The sequence below is a fragment of the Paramisgurnus dabryanus genome, chromosome 10 (genome assembly GCF_030506205.2).
Source record: "Paramisgurnus dabryanus chromosome 10, PD_genome_1.1, whole genome shotgun sequence".
Lineage (NCBI taxonomy): Eukaryota > Metazoa > Chordata > Actinopteri > Cypriniformes > Cobitidae > Paramisgurnus > Paramisgurnus dabryanus.
The window spans coordinates 14,031,385-14,053,665 of NC_133346.1; the positions used below are offsets into that span (position 1 = coordinate 14,031,385).

The 22,281-nt window shown below is 37.6% G+C and overlaps 2 protein-coding genes across 2 annotated transcripts in view; one reads left to right on the top strand and one right to left on the bottom strand.

Moving 5' to 3' along the window:
* The window catches only part of grm5a (glutamate receptor, metabotropic 5a), a 28,676-nt gene extending 13,065 nt beyond the window's left edge, over positions 1 to 15,611 (bottom strand). The window contains exons 1-3 of the mRNA XM_065290714.1: positions 15,513 to 15,611; positions 13,865 to 14,592; positions 7,068 to 7,317 (exon numbers count right to left, since the gene is read on the bottom strand). Of these exons, the coding sequence (XP_065146786.1) occupies positions 7,068 to 7,317; positions 13,865 to 14,540 (926 nt within the window). The 5' untranslated portion in view covers positions 14,541 to 14,592; positions 15,513 to 15,611. The remainder of the gene's footprint in view (positions 1 to 7,067; positions 7,318 to 13,864; positions 14,593 to 15,512) is intronic.
* A 1,354-nt stretch (positions 15,612 to 16,965) lies between these two features.
* Positions 16,966 to 22,129, top strand: kpna7 (karyopherin alpha 7 (importin alpha 8)). The gene is made up of 10 exons (XM_065290712.2): positions 16,966 to 17,147; positions 17,222 to 17,362; positions 18,124 to 18,209; positions 18,292 to 18,560; positions 18,866 to 18,948; positions 19,140 to 19,403; positions 19,871 to 20,104; positions 20,571 to 20,753; positions 20,841 to 20,987; positions 21,979 to 22,129. Exons 1-10 carry the CDS (start codon positions 17,082 to 17,084, stop codon positions 22,066 to 22,068), a joined length of 1,563 nt encoding a protein of 520 aa, XP_065146784.1. The 5' UTR covers positions 16,966 to 17,081; the 3' UTR covers positions 22,069 to 22,129.
* Positions 22,130 to 22,281: the final 152 nt, after the last annotated feature.

Below are 22,281 nucleotides of genomic sequence, written 5' to 3' on the forward strand. Positions count from 1 at the left end.
TAGCATGAAGCTAGCATGATGTTAGCATGATTAGCATGAAGCTAGCATGATGCTAGCATGATTAGCATTAAGCTAGCATGATGCTAGCATGATTAGCATGAAGCTAGCATGAAGCTAGCATGATTATCATGAAGCTAGCATGAAGCTAACATGATGCTAGCATGATTAGCATGAAGCTAGCATGATGGTAGCATGATTAGCATGAAGCTAGCATGATGCTAGCATGATTAGCATGAAGCTAGCATGATGCTAGCATGATTAACATGAAGCTAGCATGATGCTAGCATGATTAGCATGAAGCTAGCATGATTTTAGCATGATTAGCATAAAGCTAGCATGATGCTAGCATGATTAGCATGAAGCTAGCATGATGAGCATGAAGTTAGCATGAAGCTAGCATGATGCTAGCATGATTAGCATGAAGTTAGCATGATTAGCATGAAGTTAGCATGATTAGCATGAAGCTAGCATGAAGTTAGCATGATTAGCATGAAGCTAGCATGAAGTTAGCATGATTATATAAGGCTTTGTTTATTCCGTTGCTAGGGTACTAAGTTTGGTTGCTAGGGAGAACATTGGCATCCCATAATGATTACACTTCAAGCCACAAGTAAAACGGTCCAACCCCTGTGTCTCTACGATGTTCAGATCCAGAGATATAAGGCTTTGTTTATTATGTTGCTAGGGTCTTCATATTTTGTTGCTAGGGGCGTGGCTTAATACCTCAATAAGAATCCTAAGAGACTGATTGGATGCCTGAGTAAAATGAGCCCACCCCTATGTCTCTATGACACTCTGGTGCAAAGATATCCATCTGGGCTTTTTATAATGGTAGTCTATGGGAGATGTTGCTAGGGTACCCAAAATTGTTGCTAGGGGCGTGGCTTAATAGCTCTGGGGTGATCCTAAGAGACTGATTGGATGCTTGAGTAAAATGAGCCCACCCCCATGTCTCTAAGACCCTCTAAAGTGAAGATATTCCATCTGGGACGCTTTTATTCCCTTTTATGGGCATGTTTCCTGCCCCATTATAAGTCAATGGGAAAGTTTGGGGGCCTCTTACACCCCAGGGGTACAGCTTACACCCCATTGTGAGGTATGTTCTTACACAGCCTGTCAGCCTCCTTAAATGTGGTAAGCCACAAGTTTCTACAAGTTTCTCACTCGCAGCTTTGACCCGTCAAAGTTTGTCTCAATGTTAAGTCAATGGAAATTTTGGGGTGTTTCAGCGCCCCGTTTAGGAATTCGGAAGGTCCCATCAGTTAGAAAAGATATAGCACACCTCGTCAGATCAGACCGAAAGTCTGTCCAAAGTTTGATGGCTGTAGCTTGAAAGCTCTAGGACGAGTTAGAGTTAGAAATTTTAGTCTCAGAAGAAAAGAAGAGGGAATAATAATAATAAGTTTAAGTGCAACAACAGTATGTTGGCTTTCTCAAGCCAACATAATAATTTAAAATAATAATAATAATAAAACAATTACTTACAAAAAAAGATATTTTATTTAATTAAAATATATAATTATAAAACGGGCAGTTCTGGTTCTTCATTCTGATTGGTTGAAACGCGTTCTAAACCATGATAAAATACACCGGTAACCCCACGGTTCAGACCACATTACATAAGAATCACTGTGCCACTGTTGCTGCGTACTGATTAATGAAAATAAACACCACAGTCTTTAATCATATTTTTTAATTTGTCTACAATTGCACAATTAATGGCGATATCCAGATAAATGTCAATAAATATTGTTGAGTCATCTCGTCGATCTACTAGATGGTGATCTAACCCAACTTAAACACTGACGCATTCACTCAACACTGAAAACACAGCGTGGAAGTTTTGATGGCTTTGAATCTGATCTCTTACATAAGTTCTTCACAAAAATGGAATTATCTCCGCTTTTAACTAAAAAATTTGAGAGGTGATAAGAGAACAAATGAAGGTAGGATGAAACGTGTTTTTTTGAAAGCGGATGGTCTGTTCTTTCATTTAATATGTTATGTTTTTTTAAAGAAGATAATTTTTCTGCAAGGCATTAAACTAAAACTGGGTGGCAACTTAAAAAAAAAAATCGCTGACGGGGAAAGAGTTAAGCATGCTTCCAAGCATATTTGATCATCACTTCAACAGTTGCACGATATAAATGTTAAAGTATAAATTAGATGAATGGTGATTTATAAAATAAACACCAGAGTCTTAAATCATATTTTCATTGTGCCTTTGCTGCATCTGTGTTGGTTGGGAACTGCGTTTCAGTCACACTTGATTCTGAGGAACTACTTTGTTTGGCGGAAGAGTAATATTTGTACTAATATAATTACAACTTATTTGTGTTTTATTTTATAAAACCCCGCTAACATTATGCATATGAAGTAACTGTTTTATAAACGCAATAAACCCCTCGAAGCAGTGGGGTTAACAACGCCCCTTAGTTGTTATAAAATGCACTGGTAACCCACTGCTTCTTGGGGTTTATTGCTTTAATATATATTTTATTTGTTTAATCTGCATGTCATTTGACCATTACACAGCACTACAGTATATCAGAAAACTTAATGCAAAATGGGCAAATAAAAAAAGAAAACATTACAATAAATACTACTGATTTTTTAAAAACTGAAAAAAATTTAAACAGATGAAAAATAAATGTTTTTGAAGTTAAACGTGCAACTACATTTTTGAAATGATTCACTTAAAGGTCCACTGAATTTTTAGCATCTAATTGTGAGATTGTGAATTGCAACCAACGGCTCAGTCCATAGCTTACCCCTCCTTTTCGAAATGCATAGTGAAGCTACGGTAGCCACCACAGGAAAAACACATCATCATCTGAGACAACGTAGTAACAAAACGCGTCCTATAGAACGATTTGTCCGTTTACAGCTACTGTAGAAACAAGATGGCGACTTACATGTAAGGAGACCCGCGGTGTATGTAGATAAAAATGGCTCATTCTAAGAAAATAAAAACAATACAGTATATTAAGTAAGGTCTTTATACACCACGGATAATATAGTTATGTTATCCTTCTTAAAAGTCCCCCATTGCACCTTTTAAAATCTCAGGGAGTACTTTAAATACAAATTTGAAAACCCCTGGTCTGCTGCAATGTGCAAAACAAACAAAACAAATAAATAGAGCTTGAATTTAAATGATATGTACAATACAAAGCTTATCAAATTTGATAAGGTTTAATAATGATTATTTAACTCATTCCCCACCAGCCATTTTTGAAAAGTTACCTGCCAGCATTTTTTGTGATTTTCACAAAAGTTTCACAAAATGCCTTCCAGGAAAATTTTCTTCTAAAAAAATATAAACATACACATATATTAAATGAAAGAACAAACCCTCTGCTTTCATACAAACAATAAACAAACAAACAAAACGGGGAAAAAAGCGTTGCATCCTATCTATATTTTTTTTCTCTACGTATAAACTCTTAAATGTTTTTTTTTTATATATATATATTTTAGCAAAAAGCTGAAATAATTGCATTTTTGCGAAGGAATTTTGTTAGAGAAAAGATTCAGAACGATTATCCAAACATACAGAGAGTTTAAAATTATTAAATGACGTTGTGGCTTCAGTTTTTTTCATAAATTGGGTAAGTGCGCCAATTTAGTGAATAATCGCGGTATTGCAGATTAACGTAAAAATTCATGAGGATCACGTTTTTTATGCAAATGTTTTCTCTTTTTTGGACGAGATAACTTGTCAATGGCGGGGAAAGAGTTAATTATTTAAAAAAATCCATTTAGATCTGATAAACCTTTCAAGCATAAAAATGTGAATCTAGTGAGAGCAACAAAATGAAACATTTGTTCTTATGAAACGGTTTTATATTTTATCATTTAGGCAAATTATGTTTTGTGGGCGTTTCATGTTTCGGAAACAAACTTATTCTGCACGAATCAAAGTTTTGCTGTTAACAATTATCCCACAGAGGAATGACACACACACAGTTATGTGGGAAGCTGCTGTAAATAATATCACATTTACACCAACAAATGTCGCAAAAAGCTGCAAAGAGAAACCCGGTGATTAAATTAGGTTACATTTTTATCCATCCCAAAGGGAAATGAAAAAACCCTTATCAGTAATGGACCAGTTCCTGTGCACACTTTACTGATAAATATTGACAACAAACAAACACAATACACTGTAGTGTACTGTAGTCTCCTCACGCTCGATAGACAAAGATGATTGGGAATTAGTAAATAACTGAAAGTCATTCGCTTGCAAAATAAAAAAACGTTTAGATAGCGTTTAGGGGCAATAGATAATAATTCTGTACATAGAGATGCACTTTTCTAAGTCAAATTCCTTTATTGTTTTCCCTACTCTTATAAGTCGCTTTGGATAAAAGCGTCTGATATATGCCTAAATGTAAGAAGAAATTCACTTTATAAACAATGTCTCAAGACTCAGAAACGACAGACAGATACAATGGCCGTATTCTCACTGAACCAAAGGAAGAACGCTTGGCTACCTCTTCCCTGGAGCAAGAGTAGTGTCTGACACTTCATCAAACAAATACACACACAAACACAAACTCAGTCACACATGTACACACACTCATTGACACACCTATAAAACATGGCTTCTTCTTTTAGCCCATCCGGCCTGTCTGGCACAACCACAGACCCAGAACCATGACCCTGACACAATTTCTGAAATAGATCCTCTTTAAATATTTACAAATTCATAAATAAAGAAAACACAGGGCTTTAAGCAGAGCAATCGGGCTGCTTAAACCAAAACAAATACAGATATAATAGATTGATGACATCTTAACACTTTTACAAATAGTAGGCTGGACATTCTGTTCAAAAATAACGATTTTGTGTTTCATGAAAAAAAGAAAGTTAAGAAATGAGAGTGAAGAAACCATGCTTATTTTAAATTAACTTTGAATTATTGCATTTCATAAACGAGAACTAAATCAAAATTCATAACCTCACGAAATCCTCAAGAGAAGAGAACGGAAATATTCAGATTCTTGTTTATAGCACAACTCTCTGTTTTTCCCGAACATAGAATTTATAACCTGTTTTGTTTGCATTTTAAACAGATATCCTCAAAAATACACTCCCTCTTTTCCAGACGCTAAACTCCAAAGGCAGATGCAAATGTGTGTGTCCCTGTGTGTTATGCAGATAAAGGGTCTGACAGCAGCACTAAAGTCTGCCTGAGATCACAGCTACTTCACTTCTGCGTATGCACCGAGAAACTGACACATTTGTGACAGAAGATGATAAACAGTAAAATGACCGTATAGCATTATTGAACCACTTATTTTGTTTTCCTTCATGCAGTATAGCAGGAGTGTCAAACACTTTGCAAAAGTCTTTTTACTGTTAACAAATACCTTATCTAAAGTCGACTCTACACACATTAAAGGAAAACACCACCGTTTTTCAATATTTTACTATGTTCTTACCTCAATTTAGAGGAATTAATACATACCTATCTTTTTTCAATGTGTGCACTTAATCTTTGTACAGCGCGTCGTGAATGTGTTAGCATTTAGCCTAGCCCCATTCATTCCTTAGGATCCAAACAGGAATGAATTTAGAAGCCACCAAACACACAAAATAAAACTTTTGTTTGGATCCTAAGGAATGAATGGGGCTAGGCTAAATGCTAACACATAAAAGTGCACGCATTGAAAAAAGATAGGTATGTATTCATTCATCTAAGTTGAGGTAAGAACATAGTAAAATATTGAAAAATGGTGGTGTTTTCCTTTAAGCTAGGATAGAAGAAGGTTTTTAACACACACAAAAAATGTGTTTAAATGTTAGACGACTGAGCAAGAACAAAGCCATGCATTGTAGGAAGTCAACCTATGAATGGCTTGCAGGTCTTTGCACATTAAACTGTGTTGGATGAGAAAGTTAATGAAAATTTACATTCTTCACCTTTAAAAGACTATGAAACTTATGTCCAGCCACAAATGAATGTTTAATTATCAACCGACAGAAGCAGAAATTGGAGGGATTATTCTTAGTTCAATATATCACAGGCATAACACATAATTTCGATCGTTAATATCCATAAGCGTTTTATTAATGGAGCGGTGAGAACTGCGTTGGGGTGAAGCTAAAAATAGGTCATTTAGATGTCACATTTCAGGAGATTAAAATGTGAAAAATCATTCATTACTTCACTTGACACTGTAAAAAGAATGTGATCGAATGATCTAACGAATCTGTCACAGTTTTTCTTGTTACTCATTTAGTAATCTAACAAAATGTCCCTTTGTAACTTTGTGTATCATAAATAAACTGCCAATGATATCACATACCTTGTTGTAATATGAGATGACTGTATATAATGATGATGATGATGACGATGATGAAATCATATAGGCTTGTGATGACAGACTGAAAGATGAGCCTTGCTTCCTTGTTATGAACCATCTTGATTTTCACACTCATATTCAAACAGAGAGTTGCAAATGATTAATTGACATGGGTAGTTAAACAATGGTCTCTTTTAGATAAAGTGCCTATAACACTGTCAAACAGTAAATCAGTGGAAAAGCATTAATTATATTATATAATAAAAACACTGTCATTGTGACAACTTACCCTATATAGCAGGGCATGTTGTCAAAACATTGCATGTTATATAAACAGTATATTTTATCCTTTGCAATAATGGTGTCACTTTTCATAAGCTTTCTTTTGTTGCCAAGATTTAGGGTATAGTCTCATAAAAAATGTACCAAAGCGGTCACTGCTGTGGTGTCCTTTTAAAAAGTACACTTTTGTATTCCTTAGAGTAAAATGTGTGGTAACCAGACCTGGCTCTCCTACACTATAGCTCCCAAATATGCAAAGTTATTTCTGCAGCAGTGAGCAGCATTATACATGCACAGTAGCTTCTAGCTTTTTAAATACCTCCCACACATCAGGAAATGACACGGGATTTGTTTTCCAAACCGGGCGAAAGCACCCGCCACGGCTTACAGGCATAATTTCTTGCATTCACTTAGAAATTTTCAAGAAAATAAACCCAAATTGAAGTCATAGAGTACACGTTTTAGGTTACTCACCTGCCAACCAAAAGGAACTCCCCGACTAGACGGCGTCGCCTCATGGCCATGAGGATGCCGCGAACGGTCATGCCCTCACAGAAACAAGCCACCACCCGAGCTTTGGGCAGGTGACTCCTGAGCTTATCCAGAAGTCTGTCAAAGCTCTGCTCTCCGGCATTGCTGTAGATCTTGTCTGAATGGGCGATACAGATTCCCTCCTTGGCAGCCATGTCTTTGAAGGCCTCCATCCCACTTTCACCATAGTTCCCTGATGATTAAGAGATTGATTATAAAGTTGAATGATCATTAAAGGGGACATATCATGGATATTTGACTTTTTCCATGTTTAAGTGCTATAATTGGGTGCCCAGTGCTTCTATCAACCTAGTAAATATAAAAAAACACACCTAGTACTTAGTTTTGGTAAACCATTCTTTGCAAGCATGTGAAAAAATAGGTCATTGAAGTTTGGCTCCCCTTGTGATGTCAGAAGGGGATAATACCGCCCCTTACTCTGCACTATCCAACCACAGCCCTGCTATTTAGTGCATAGATCAGCTCATTTGCATTTTAAAGGACACACCCAAAAACAGCACATTTTGCTCACACCTACAAAGTGGCAATTTTAACATGTTATAATAAATTATCTATATGGTATTTTGAGCTTCACAAACGTACTCTGGGGACACAAAAGATTTTAAAAAGTCTTGTGAAATGTCCCTTTTAATGTTCAAACTTTTCTTGCTTTTTGCCAATAATATTTCAAAAGTTTGCACAATAATGAAAGTTTAGCATTTGGAAAAATTTCATTTCGATGGAGTTTTTTAAGATTTTCTCATTAAAGATTTCTCTGACCTTTAATTAAAGTTGGAGCTTGACTTCTGCAGGACAGTGGCCCTCTAGGAGCCAGACTGGACACCCCTGGTATAAATTAATTAAATGTAATTGAGTAAGGGGTTTTCAGTTTAGGTTCCTAGGGTCCCACAGCACTCATGTGGACAACTTCTATGATATTTTGTAAGTTTGGAGCTTGATGGAAAATGCATTTTTAAGCAAATTTATTAAGTTACAGCAACTCATCACTTGTCAAGAGTACTTGTAAATCCTAGTTAATTAAACTTAAAGTGCAATTTTTTTTAACAGTGTATTTATTTTACACACTGTCAGAAATACATGGTCAAAAATTAGCCCAAGTTGTCACTGGTACAGTACCCTTTTTGAAGGTACTAATAATTAAAATAATGTATACTGTACATGTTTACATGATAGATAAACATTTGGTACAAATATGTACATTTGAGGTACTAATATGCACTCTTTGGTACCAATATGTACTACAGTATAATTTACTCTTTAGGTGCAAAGGTGTACTTTATTTAAAGGGTAACATCCCAGTGACCACTTGCACACTTATAATGCGATTATATTGTCATTTTGTCAATATCGTGATTTTAGACGGTTTCATTGGGACAAGTGCGGTGACACGACTACGCGTCTGAGCGTGGAACTTAACTTTGGGGCCTCTGTTTTTTTAATGGTCTGACTAGTTGCTAAACTGAACTCTAAAACAAATACCTAGTCGAAATTAACAAATGTTTTGGTTAAATATTCCCTAAAGACGAGGGAAGATGGCGAATATGGATTACCGCTACTTGATGGGAGGTTTGGCAGCCGATCTCTAGTTAAGATTGTATACATAATATAGTACACATTTTTACACAGTAACGTTAGCTCAGCGTAGTTTTTGATAGGCTTTAGCTATGATTTAAACTAAGGTAATCTACATGTTCATTTTGCATGTTATCAGAAATAAACTACTCTAAAATGACTTTGTTGTTATTGATTCTTTGCAAAGTTTACCGGAAGTTACTTTTGTTCCATGATAGCCGTTTGTTTATGTTGTTATTGCTGAAACCGTCTATACCTTATGTTGTTAACACAATACTCTGAAATAGTGGAGAGTAACGTTAAATGTGAGTTCATCATTTGTGCTTTGCATTGGGCTATGTGTGAATAATAAGCACAATAATTAGCGAATAATCAGAAAATAAAAACTGGAGTTAGCTCCAGTCATGTAAACATCTTACTACAATTAAGTCCTTATTCTGATTATTGGAAATAAGGTGTACATGTAAACATAGTTAGTGACAGCATGGGACCGTTTTTTTGTCAGCGCATAAGAAAGTCTTATTTAAAGAAGTTTTTTTCTTAATAATATTTTTATTGTTCAAAATGCATCCATGCTTTGTGTTTTGTTTCCTTAAACATAATTGTCACGAGCCGTTAGGGCTGGGCGATTCGTCCCCATAAAAAAATCTGAGATTTTTTTATAAAAAACTCGATTTACGATTCGAATCGATTTTTTTTCCCCGACCCCATTTAAAACAAAATAATTGCAAACTGTATATATTTTTAAAATATATATTTATTATATTTAATTAAAATGCATCAACAAAAAATTGGGAAGGAATGAAGATTGGCGAATGCAAAATGTATGTCAGTGTTTCCCACAGATCTGAAATTTACTTGTGGTGGTAGCTGGTGAAAAGGGCAATCATTATAATCCACCGACAAAAAATGGTCTACTATACATGTGACACAGAACTAATAATGTGTGACACAACACAATACTTTGAATTATTGAACATTAATATTAATTTCACATTATAGTTCATTAATCTAACCACCCCAAACTTTCTTTGTCATGAACAAAGCTGACACTGTTTGTCAAAGCACCACGAAAACACTTTTTGTTTTTGCACTGGTATATGAAGCAATTTGACGACCCCTTTTATCAAACTCAATATATACAATACTATGTACAGTATATTAAAAGACAGTGCAGGTCTATAGATTATAAATGTGACTGATGTTATAATGGTAATAATTTCTAGAGATAGGCACTTTTACTGCTTCTGCTTTCTATTTCTCTTTTGCCGATTAAAAAAGCTTAATCCACTCATTATTTCAGATTTAAAAGTTTACTTGCTGTCCTGATGACAGACTTTACATTACAGCTTAGCGTTTTTTTATATCCTGAGTCAGCTTTAGCTTTGCTCGTTCAGTGCAATGGGCTTGACATTAGCACTGCTTTTTGCTACAATCTCTGTGCAAACTTTTTAGATTTTAGAAAAGATATGGTCTATTAATAGTATAGATTAGATTATAAAAAAATGGATTAAAGAAAATGCAGCGCGTGGGCGCAACAAGAGCCAGTTGTCATCACCATAGAAACCGGAGGCACGCTGAAACTTCACTCGAGCTTTAGGTAGCGCTCACGGCAGTTCTCCGGTCGAATCAGGTTTTACACACAATATTAATCATACTTGGTACTCAAAGTAATAAACTAGGACCGACCCGGACAAGACTGACCATTTCTAATATAAACCCGGAACCGTACGGGTCCTCTCAGGGAAGAAAGACCTCTAATGGTAAAACTCTGCTCAAGTTCAGAAACATAAAGGATACAATGTGACACTGAGCTTGCTTCGCGTCGCACCCAATTCATTGAGAAACGAAGAGCACGTGAACGGACACTCAACGGGAGAGACACAACGTGCTTGCACGCAAAATGAAGCCAACTTGGATGCTATAAACACATATGCACATAAGCTTATGCGACCATTTTGGTCGCAGTGTAGTTCCCTGGCTGCTCAGTTACCCTCAGTATGTGCTGCAGTTGATCCAGTTTGCCGCGCTGGATGATGAGTTTATGATGCGCTGGATAATGAGTTTATGACGCGCTGGATAATGAGTTTATGACGCGTGCATCTTCACGGGCTCTCTCAACAAAACACGGGTCATCCAGTCGAGTTCAGAAAATACGAAAATTCGTAAAGTGATTTTTTTTCCTGGGCGGGTCCATTTTACCTGGGCGGAATGCCCAGTAGAGCCTATGTTTGGGAAACACTGTATGTACTGCTCTATACTGCAGAGGGGGAGAAAAAAATCTAAAAAAATCGATTTTTTTAAAATATGAATCGATTTGACCTGCCAACTCGATTTTAAAATCAAATCGATTTTTTTCCCAGCCCTACGAGCCGTAAACAGATGCTTAGACCAAATAACAGAAAACAGACTTCGGTGCCCTTATTTCACAAAGCGTCAGGGGTAAACTCCCCAATTTACACAGAAATCAGGTCACCTACTTTAGGCTGAGGAATTTTCCCAGTCTGTACACATTTTCTAAGGTGTAAATTTGATACAACGGCAACAATTTCTTGTAAAAGCAAACAGAAACCTTGCAAATGTCATGTCACCGTTTCCTTCATAGCAATACACAAAACTGTTACTTACAAAAGAGATTTAGAAGTCTGGTTTCTGGCATTAGAAGGATTAAACAAAATGTACAAAAGGCACAGTGATGTTGCTTTAATAAAGCTTGGCATATCGATAGTGCTAATCAGTGACGGCTCGTGACTGCTCTTCCGAGGGGTGCAAATTCAAAATTTGTGTTCGGAGTGTCATGTGTTGCACGTGTTTTCAAAATATGTGTTTGTTGCGTCATGTGAACCATATGCATCACGTGTTTTGTCAAAATAAGTTCCTGCTCCATATGCGTCTAAACCGTTTATGATAAAAGAGACGCTCACGTTCACAAAATACACGCAAGACACTCCCTTAACAATAAACTCTGATTATGCATGAGATTATGTAAGCGTCTCTTTTATCATAAACCCTTTAGACGCGTCTGCAGCAGGCACTTATTTTGACAAGACAAGTGATGCACATAGGTTTACTCGACGCACCGAACACATATTTTAAAATTACGAATCACACACACACACACGACGGGCTACATACATGTTGTGACGAACTTCGTATCGAGCGCCATAGAAAAAAGAAGTCACCGGCGGCCACTAGTGCTAATAATATGTTGCAGGTTCAGATCTGGGATGGGTGATATAGTATATGAACTGAAGAGTTACACTGTGTTCCAAAGAAAAGCACTTAATCCCAGATTGCAATTTGCATTATAGTTGTATCCATATGTTATGACTGAGCTGCATTTGCAAAGTAAGAAATATTTAGTGCCGTTTATGTTATCCAGTACATTTTAATGTTGATGAACCTTACCAGGACAGCATGTGCCCAACAGTCTGAAGGGCTTTTCTAAAAAGTTGCACAGCTCATTACCAACTATAAAATGCATCTATAATTTTTTATTGTCTGTGAAGTCAAGTACTTTAAATTGTGCATGTCTCTCTCCCCAGGGAACAACTTTTTGCGTCTAATCTTGTGCTACTTCTGTGAATTAATTCTAACACTTATGCTGTGCAAAAACTCAGATGAAATTTTATATTTATATATGGAGTTATATAATATTCTCCAGACGTAGTCGATAGGGTAGAAAACGAGTGAGATCTAATTCATGTCCCATAGATATAAGGTGCTAAAGTGAAAACTCTTTGTGTGTTCACCCAACCAGGAGCATTCATTAAACGCCCACAGACAGTAAAAATAGAGCAAAACATGTAAACAATCATCACCATCGCCTTTCAGATAACGATTTCAGTTTGACCGTGAGGCCAGAAACAGACCAGAACCTAAGCGCAGGAACACAATAGCTAAGTGTGTCTATTTATTATTCCCTCTCTGTGTGTGCTGTATGCAGAGCATCATTGTGGAGGTGTTATCAAACATCAAAGACACTCTTGAACATGATAAAACAACAGACAGATAAATCTACAGGAAAGCTGGTGCTTGAGACAATGTCTGAATGGCCTCAGTATCAAAGGAAAGGTTTGCATTTCAATGCTTCTGGTAAACCTAGGGTTTTCTTTATCAATACTGTATTTTATTTATATTAAAAGTAAATCTTTAAAAAAATAAAGCAGATTTATGTAAACACAGCTTCACTAAACATTTTCCAAGCTGGTAAAGTATACACAAACTAATAAAACTATACATTAAATGTTCTGCGAGCGTCTTTAGAAAAAAATGTATGTATTTGTGAGGTGTATTTGTTATCATCAAAAACAACATGAGGGTTAGTAAATGATGACAGAATTTCCATTTTTGGGTAAACCATACCTGCATATATAGCCTGATATAATACAAACAGAGCGTCAGATACAGAAATCTGTCTGAGAATATATTCAAAGCGGACAAATCAACATTATAAAGCATTTCACAGCTTCTTCATCCGTAAGTGGGTGAAAACTGGGGTGGGTTCCAGTTTTAACTACACGCTGGCAATTAACACCTGTTTGTGATGTCATCAATCTCCTAGCCAAACAGCTCTGGGCATTTAGTATACAGTTAATATACAGTATACTATAGATCTCTTTGTGAGATCAAATAAAGATTCTTACCATCAGAGATACATAGGTTTCAATTGTCTTAAATTGTAATATCTTTAGCTGGTGCAAAAATTTCAACTATATGTGACGCATGACACATTATTGTTATAAAGGGCTACAGTTCTTTACAAGATGTGCCATATCCTTCTATGAATTACAGGATGTATCATCACCTAATAAAATCCCTCTGGAAATCTCTTACTTTGAAAATAGGGAAGATTTAGCACTTGCATAATGATGTTTTGGGCTGATTTTTTGGGACTTTTGTGGAAAAAAAAATGGATGTTTCAACCCAGCATTGGGTCAAAAAGGGACAAACCCAACCAGTTGTGTTGTAATTTAACTCATGCTGGGATGTATAAACATTTTCTTGGTAATTTAACCCAAGGGTTGGGTTCGCGCCTTTTTGACCCAACCAAGAATGAAATAATTCTGCATTTTTTAGAGTGCATGTGAATGTGAAGTAATATAAAATGTTTTTTCTATACAAATGCACCAATGAGATCACTTTACCTTCAGTGTGAATGGCGGATACGTAGGTCCAGTTGTATCTTTTGACAATGTCCACCATAGCCCTGGCCTGCTGGGCATCGGATGGGACGACCCTCATGAAGTACTTATACAAAGATTTATCACTTAGATCCATGCTTGTAGCTGAATATGCAATTTGTGGGATGTTGAACAGTTGTAGGAGATTCTGAACCTGGATAGCCACGGAGCTAGAACCGGGTCCGATCAACCCCACAATGGGCTTCTTCCCTTTCATGGGTATACTTCCACCTTCAGAAGAACACTTGGTCACGCCCTCCTCCTCATCTGCAGAGACCAAAGTATCACGGATAAACTCGATGCTCTGCTCCAGGGCCACGGCTGAATGCCAGCAGGAGTCTCTGATCTCGCACCCCAGCGAAATGTTGGGTAAGATGTTCGGATCCGCGTTGATGCGGTCCAGGGTGTGCATCATGGCCTCTACCCGCTGGATACCGTACTGCTCACGTACGGCTCCGCACTTGCGCTCGTGAACCTTGTCGGCGGGCGGCTGATGGTGGACGGAGAAGAGCGCCCCGATGATGATGTCACCAGGAATGTGGGCCAAGACACGTCGCTCGCTGGCCTGGGCCTTCACTGAAACATCCAATCTTGTGGGTACTCCAAGCAGTCCGAATACCAGTAAAAGTAAAATCCCCATTTCCCTCTCGGATCAGACACAGTGTGGAATGCTGGTGGGTCCCTCAGGGCATCTAAAAAGTCAAGAAAGAGGTTCAGGAAAACACATCCTCTAAACATTATCCAGTAGATCATCAACCTCCCACTGAATCACAGAGGTGCATATTTGTTGAGAGTCGTGAGAAGGATGAGCTGTCGCCAGGGCAACGTCTTATTCTGAAGTGTGAGGATTTTGCTGCCTTTCTCAAAAATCTCCTCAAGATTACAAGGAAAAAACAAAGTTGCACTTGAAGAAATCTGTGATCCATATATCTTGTGTTTCTTTTTACATTACATTTTATGCATATGTTTGTTCCTTTTGGATCAAACCCATGACCTTTGCATTGCTAACTCAATTCGCTACCAGCTGGGCTGGAACTCTTTCGTGCTATTCAATAATATATAATCATCATTAACTGTAACCTGCCAAAAAAAGCCTTCAAAAAAGCATTGATTCAAACAAATAAGATTCATTTATTCATTCAAGAATCATAAACACACACTGAGACCCAAAATATAATGATATAGGCTACATAAATATTTATATAGCCTCTTTACTCTTACTCTTTTTTTCATAACTGTTAGCACAAATCAAAATGTATTCATAATATCAAAATAACACGTGACAGGCGTTTATACGGAAAGCCTCTGGAGCTGTCCGTGGTACTGAAATACAGTCCTAAAAACCCATAAACATAGCAAAGAAAATCAAACTGTGGTACACAAAGTCACTATATATTGGTAATGGACAAATTAAGCACACTACCCTTAAATCTAACAGAAACCTGACCGTAAACTTATGAGTGATGTGATTCAGACTGAATGTGTGATGGCATTGGAGCGCTATAGAAAAAGTGTGAAAGTCAACGCAGGACTTACTTTAATTATCCATCGTGAACAAACAGTTATCGCGATTAATGACAACAAAAACATGAGTAATTTAAATAAAACTTACCGTTCGGTCATCTTTTTGGGAGATTTTCTTGTGTCAATACAGCACCAGCTCGAGCGTCTCTGGGTGTATGAGCGCGCGAGATGCGCGCGTTCACTTCAGTGACAAGTCTCGCGCGCGTCACGTGACTTCATGGTTCTATTTGCCTATAACTGAAAATTAGGTAAATTCTAGACAATTATCTCAGAACTAAAAAATATGTATGTTTAATAAAACCAAATGAACAAAGAATTAGAACTCACCCAAAAAGTTTAGCATATAAATGTTAATTAAATGTGTAAATCCTACAAAATTAGGCTATTTTAATCGCATTTTTTTAAACCTTGGTTTCTAAAACCACAAAAGTAGTATATTTACACACAGGAACAATAGTTTAACCATGTAGCTATAAACTAACACTTACTTAACGTTCACAATATTTAAACCAATAGTTTTTCCTAAGAACCGAGTGAGTGAAGTTTTTGCAATTTTAAGCTATTTAAAATCTAACAATTGGTAAAACATTGCGCCAGCAACGGTTATGGGTTCGATCACGAAACACACTGACAAAAATATATTGAATGCACTGCAAGTCACTTTGGGTTAAAAGTCTTCAAAATGAATTAATGTAAATGTACAGTAGCCTACGTACAGGTGATCATGTAAATGTTTATTATAATATTGATATAAGAAATATGAAATTCATCTAGATGAAATGTATTATATATAAATGTAATATAAATTATTGTTAATGGTTCATGTCTAAATCTTCCAATTTTGCTCAGTCGTACAGGCACAGCGCCATCTGGTTGAAAAAACACATCTCTACCAGTTATGAAATCAATCAAACTGTGAACATTTTTTCACAGCTATTTTAAGAAGCTATATACTTCGGCATAATCATACTTTTTTTTTAGTTAAACAGTTTAAGCAGATCTGTAATAATGTGAGTTCCCTTTTTTTTTTTTAAGAAAACAAAGTGAGCATGTCACTAATCGAGCTTTCAGACATATTATCAAAATATGTTTGCCTCTGTAGAAATATTAAAAGTGCAATCAATATATATGATCGGTACAAATCTAATTGAACTTTTGTTTTATTTCCCCAAGCAGATACATATTAGTTTCCTTAGAGAAATAAAAAATAATGAGAAGGGGGAAAGTCAGCAAAATATGCAGGTTTAGGTAACCAAAGTATTTGTGAGAACCACCGCAAATTTATAAACAGCGCATGTACTCACCGATGGCCTCTAGATGGCACTGGAATACAGATGTCAATGAACAACATTTTTTAATTGTTATGCTCAGGCATTTTTTTTATTTAAACAGTTTATCAATATTTTAATACGAATAGCGGTTGACTTTTCATCGTTATGAAACTTTTCATATGCACAATCATCTAACCTGTTGCGTCGTGCTTAAATTAATATCACCTGTTTATAATTGTGCTTACTTACCTATTTAATGCTCTTGGCAGGTGGTAGTTTGTTGTTGGAGTAGAGTCTGATAGACTCCTTGCTTATCAGTTTGTTGGGAGGTTTTGTAAAAGCTTACAAGGTGTTATCGGCATTAAGCAACTTTATCAAGTGCCAAAATGCCTACAGAAAATTTGTCAGATAAACGAATGTCTAAGTTCAAAAATAAGGGCAAAGAGCCGACGGTAAGTTGTCATTCTGGTTATCTTTTCACTGTGAAATCTGTGTAATCCTCCACGAGCTGTATGTGTGTTTACAGAAAATGCGCGACCGCAGAATCGCTGAGTGCGTTGAGATCAGGAAAGCTCAAAGGGTTGAAAGTATTTTGAAGCGGAGAAATATTTCGTCCCAGGGAGATGAGGAACCTCTGTCACCTGAGTTTAACACTGACAACGAGCAGGTGTTTATTCTCTTTATTTGGTTACATTTACCTTTTTATAAACTTAAACTTACATTTTCCTTTTTACTTGTTTGTGGTGTTTTACTTCGTTTACGGGTCAATGACGTGACGTAATTTTTTTTGTGTACACATGGTTCAATTAAATGTGAGGGTTAAAACTTCCAAATAATTTTGCAGATTACTTGCACACTTTTTTTGAGGACCCAGTCTAAAAAAATTTCATTTTAAAAGACTATTGTGGGGGGGGGGATAATTGCAAAAATGTCAATGTGGGGAAACCAGTCTGTCAATTGGTGTAACTAGTGTGTTTTTTTTCCATAAAAATGCCATCAAGGTGGATAAAATATTTTAAATTTCTTTCCTTGGCACTATTTAAAATTTTCAGGTCCATTCGGTCTTAAATTTCATAATGGTGCAAGTGTTTTTTTTTTTTTTTTTTTTTTTTTTTTTGCATAAAATTAAGATTTTTGAATTTCTCATCTTGCCCAACGTTTTTGTCACTGACCCTTACATTATATTTTAACTTTTCTCCCTACTTTTATTTGCATTTTACCTTCACTTTATTTTTAAGTGAACCGTTACTTTTACTTTTAATAATAATGCTAGGTTATAATCAACCCAGCATTGTCAAAAAGGGATGAACCTGACTTGTCTGTCCCTTTTTGACCCAACCATGAGTTAAAAATAACTTGACTTTATAACTTTTTTATTTTACGAATTTTTGTGCAATATCCATGCAACTTAATATTATTTCTGTCAAGATCATATCGGCCACGATCCTAGACATCGTTACAAATGTGAACAGTGATTGTCCAGAAAGTCAACGACAAGGTTGTCAAGCAGCTAGGTACAGCAACCATCTTAATCTTAAATCAATCTTAATTTTCTTCAAACCTCCTAATCACCGACTGCCAATTTAATCCATACAGGAAGCTGCTGTCTCGGGAGAGGAACCCTCCACTGAAGGAGATCGTTGAGGCGGGACTGCTAACTCGCTTTGTGGAGTTTTTGGGGAGGCATGATGATCCCACTCTGCAGTTTGAGGCCGCGTGGTCTCTCACTAATGTTGCATCTGGTACCTCTTGGCACACACAGCAGGTGGTTGAGCATGGAGCGGTGCCAGCCTTCATCGCCCTACTGGCTTCACCAATGCTGAACATCAGCGAGCAAGCTGTATGGGCTTTAGGCAACATTGCTGGTGAGATTACTTTACACTTTCGAAAGAATCGGCGGAATGTTAACATTTTGTGTCAGGACTATCTTCATCCGAAAACTTGTCCCTGATGAAAAATTGTTGACCAAAAGTTGGTCTTACAACCTGGCCAAGTTTGTGTTTAGCTGGTTTTACCTGGTGACTGGGCAAAATCAGGTTCAGCTAAAACTGGTTTGGTAGACAGTTAAAATCTGAAGTTAGTTTAATCTCTTTTCAGCAGGCTACTGTAGTAAACTTGTCAAAAGCTTTTTAACAAATTTTGGAAACTACTTGTGAATATTTCTCCACAGGTGATGGTCCATCATATCGTGATGCCCTGATCGACTGTGGTGTCATTCCTGCGTTGTTGGCACGACTCACACCTGACGCCCCAGTAAGTATTTCCTAAAATTATATATTTGCAAGATCTTGCATTTCTGTTACTAAAAATGGGGAGGTGTAATGCTCCGTATGGCCACTCTAGTGCAAAGTCCAACCTTCAAGAAAAGCCAATTATTATTAAAGACTGATTTTTGCTTTGTGGCTTCTAAATGCAGCATATAACCTCTTTATCTTTTTTTACAGGTGGGATACCTCCGCAACCTGACGTGGACCCTATCAAACCTTTGCAGGAACAAGAATCCTTTCCCTCGATTCAGTGCCGTCCAGCAAATGCTCCCATCAATTATTCAACTGCTTCACCACAGTGACAAGTCCATACTGTCTGATGCATGCTGGGCCATTTCTTACCTCACAGATGGACCCAATGAGCGAATTGATGTAGTGATAAAGACTGGTATCCTTTCACGATTGGTTGAGCTCTTGGGTTTTGAGGAACTTGCAGTGGTGGTAAGTACAGTAATGTAACCATTGAGCCATAATATAAAATGTGGGCAAAAATTGAGGTAGATGTGCCACCATATTGGTATGCCCACATGTGGTACTTGATAGGAAATCATTTATTGTAAACAATGCATATCCATTCACCGTTGGGTTAAGTCTGCCTGTTAAGCCAATAAAATGCAAAAATGTGACCCTGCCTGTGAAACCTATCGTGACTTGCCAACAATACAAGTGTCAGGGCTGTCAAATTTCTTTAAAGACCTAAGTCTTGTTCAATTGATTATCAGCACACTGGGTCATTCTAGGTTAACACATTGGCTGTCACCTGTTGTCACGTCTTGTGGTTGAGCATACCAATATTGCTGGTCGGTGGCTTCACCACCTGAATTTTATCTGCAATAGTGTATAGACCCAGTTCTAAGGATGTCTGCAACAAACTGTTCCGCTCTCTCTCTCATACTGGTACACTCTAGACCCCAGCCCTGCGCTCTATTGGGAACATCGTGAGTGGCTCAGACCTCCAGACACAAGCGGCTATTGATGCAGGTGTGCTGAGCGCTTTGCCCCAGCTGATGCGACACACCAAGTCCAGTATACAGAAGGAGGCTGCTTGGGCCGTGTCCAACATTGCGGCTGGGCCCTGCCAGCAGATTCAACAGCTCATCACATGTGGATTATTGCCGCCTCTAGTTGATCTCCTAAAAAATGTATGCGGTAAAGCCTTGCTTGGTCTTGTAACTTTGTCCCCATATACAGTAGTTTCCTTCAGGCTAATAAGAATTGGTAAATCTGAAGATCACACAAAGTCAGTTTTATAAGCAGTCCCTGGGTCATTTTGAAGCGTAGTTTTGGTTCAGTTCGCAAAGTAAATCTGATGCCTTTTGTCAAAGGAGGCTTTTTGAAGCAAGTGGATACATGGTCAGTTAATGCAAAAAGTCTGCATGTTCATCTTTACAGCTATGTTACTACTTTGCTTTGAAAATCAAAGGCGCTAGTGCCGTATCCCCAAGGCAATCATGTTATCCGTTTACAAATGTTTGTGGTAAACATTGCTAATATTGGGACTTACTTGTGTTTAAAATTCATAAATGTGTTTGGTGTTTTGAATAACATCAGCTCTGGGCTAAGGGGTCTGTTTTCGATAAAGCTTTGCAGATAAACTGTCTGTTGCAGGGTGATTTCAAGACCCAGCGAGAGGCTGTCTGGGCGGTGACCAACTACACAAGTGGTGGAACTGTTGACCAAGTGGTACACCTGGTCAAATGTGGTGCTCTAGAGGCAATCTTGTCCTTGCTTCAGGTTAAAGACACCAAGACCGTTCTGGTGATCCTAGATGCTGTTAACAATATATTCTTGGTGAGTCACAGTTTCTATGTGGGATTGAAGGTCCCCGTGCTCTGCATCGTAAAGAATTTGCTAGCATTACCTTTGTGTCTTCCACAGGCTGCCGAGAAACTCGGGGAGGTGGATAAACTCAGTTTGTTGGTGGAGGAAGTGGGTGGACTGGATCGAATCGAGATCCTCCAAAACCATGAGAACAATGCGGTGTACAGGGCTGCTCAGGCTCTCATCGACAAGTATTTTAGTGAGGTGGGCATTGCTTAATTATGGGGTTTTATTAGTGGGGTAGTACGGTGTTTCTGATGTTTGGAATGTAATGTGAAGTCGCTTTCCTTTTAAAGGATATTCCAGCCCAGTGTTTCCCAACCCAGTCCTACGTGGCACCCCTCCCAGGATGTTGTAGATGTCTCCCTATAAAACACCTGAATTAACTCATCAGCTTAATTGTGCATTTTGGGAGGAAGCTGATGAGCTGAAACTTTTTCATATAAGGAGAGATCTTACTCATCCTGCTTTGGAGTGGTGCCATGTAGGACTGTGTTGGGAAACCCTGCTCCAGCCAAATATCAAAGTTACCCCATTATTTACTCTCCCTCAAGCACTCAGATGCACTTCTTTCAAAGTTATTTTAGGAAAAATCCCTTGTTCCAAGCTTTTAATGATAGGATCAGGGAACATCTTGCTTTAAACCCCCCAAAAGTGCATTTATCCTTTAGAGGTAATCCACACGTCTCCAAGGGGTTTATAAAGGTGGTCTTCTGCAGGGAAATCGACGTGGGTTTTTTTTGTAGTAACTTTATAAACCGTAATCTTCCAGTAACGACACCATCCTCGACTTGGAGCATAGTGAGTGTTGGTTGCATCGGTACGTTGCTCGATGACCCTCGTGAATCCAAGATGGCGTCGTTACCAAAAGCTAGTTATTGGTTTATAATCTCATCAATTACCCCAAACAAGACCTAACCCCTTGGAGCTGTGTGGATTACATCTGTGAATGGTTTAAAGCAAGATGATGCTCCCTGTTTCTTACTGTTAAAAGACATTTACTAAACTGTCCATCTTTCAGACAAACACATTCTGAGTTGTGCATCTCAGATTGCTTGAGGGCGAGTAAATCCTGGGGTAATATATGACTGAAGTATCGCTTTAAGAGCTATTTTCAGATGCATTTGGACTTGTGCACCAACAAAACCGTTCATTAGATTGGTTTAACTGACTTGCTTTCTCTCTGTGATTTCAGGAGGGTGAGGATCAGTGCTTAAAAACTGAAGCCACGGATGCAAACTTTGTCTTTGGAGCATCTGATGTCCAGAAGAGATTTGATTTTTGACTTGTTTTAGTATGTCTAAATGGAATAAATAGTGTATTTTTGCAGTATGTCAGTTTCATTTTACTGTAAGGGGTAAGGCGATTCTAGTGGTTAAACCCCTGGAGGCATTATGGTTACACCTATACAATCGAGGTGAAAACTTAAAAGGAGAAATTATAGAGACCCTAGAACCTGACAAGAAAGCAAAATTTGAAGTTATTTTAGGCCTTCCAT

Coding starts and splice junctions, on each gene's coding strand:
- kpna7 (XM_065290712.2), top strand. CDS start 17,082: ATGCCTACAGAAAATTTGTCAGATAAACGAATGTCTAAGTTCAAAAAT. Junction 18,949..19,139: donor GACTCACACCTGACGCCCCA/GTAAGTATTTCC, acceptor CTTTTTTTACAG/GTGGGATACCTCCGCAACCT. Junction 20,754..20,840: donor CTGTTAACAATATATTCTTG/GTGAGTCACAGT, acceptor TGTCTTCCACAG/GCTGCCGAGAAACTCGGGGA.